This window comes from Atta colombica, unplaced genomic scaffold, assembly GCF_001594045.1.
Source record: "Atta colombica isolate Treedump-2 unplaced genomic scaffold, Acol1.0 scaffold189, whole genome shotgun sequence".
Classification (NCBI taxonomy): Eukaryota; Metazoa; Arthropoda; class Insecta; order Hymenoptera; family Formicidae; genus Atta; species Atta colombica.
The window spans coordinates 652,262-653,182 of NW_017259281.1; the positions used below are offsets into that span (position 1 = coordinate 652,262).

The 921-nt window shown below is 25.2% G+C and overlaps 1 protein-coding gene across 2 annotated transcripts in view; it reads right to left on the reverse strand.

The window, feature by feature from the left end:
• Positions 1-438: 438 nt before the first annotated feature.
• The window catches only part of LOC108686691 (methylosome subunit pICln), a 2,370-nt gene continuing 1,887 nt past the window's right edge, over positions 439-921 (reverse strand). The window contains exon 6 of one of the 2 annotated variants that reach the window (XM_018192114.1): positions 439-757. In XM_018192114.1, the coding sequence (XP_018047603.1) occupies positions 742-757 (16 nt within the window). In that variant the 3' untranslated portion in view covers positions 439-741. The remainder of the gene's footprint in view (positions 758-921) is intronic. The other variant, XM_018192115.1, reaches the window with a different exon arrangement.

Below are 921 nucleotides of genomic sequence, written 5' to 3' on the forward strand. Positions count from 1 at the left end.
TATCATTTATCATGATAAATAACTTTTTGTCTGTCGCGAATATTATTAATAGACATTTTTACAACATATCCGGAAAAAAATGTTTTACATATAAATATATATAAAATTATATATAATTATATACAAAATTGACATATTTTATATACGATTATATATACATAAAAATTATACATAAAATATGTCCATATAACATTTTTTCCCGGGTATACTTATAGTCAAACCATTATTTTATAACTTTCAACGAAAGATATGTTGTGATAGAATATATAATCAATTTATATACTTATCTATAATATTTTTAACATGATTCCATATCTTATTTAAAAAAATAATGTCCTTTTTTTTTCTCCGCAGATTACGAACGATATAAATAAAATTTACAGGCTGTATCAAACTTTCTATTAAAAAAACAAAATAAATAATGAAACTCAACACATATTGATGTACAATTATTTATTTTTATCTAGGAAATTATCGCCATGTACAAAATGAATATAAATAAATGTATTAGGTGCTTTAACGTTTGATACGGCTCCGTAGTAAGTTTTGCATTAACGACGTCACGTATATCTACCGAAATACATATATGAAATTGATAAACATGTAAATTAACACTAAATGCACATCTGCACCTAATCATCGCCTCTTACGGATCTTCTTCCGCATCTTCAAATTGACCCGCTTCGATGTCCATAGCTTCTTCTGCCTCTGCTCCTGTGTGAGTGGTCCCCATTTGCTCTGTTAATAATAAAAAACTGAGAGTTTATTGTTCGATATATTGACATTCAATTCATTTAATATTTATTTATTTAACATGAATTTCTTTTACAGTATGAATTGATAACCATATATTACCATATTAAATGTATTAGTTCAAACATTGCACTATTTAATCTGAAAATTTAAACTTGAATATATATA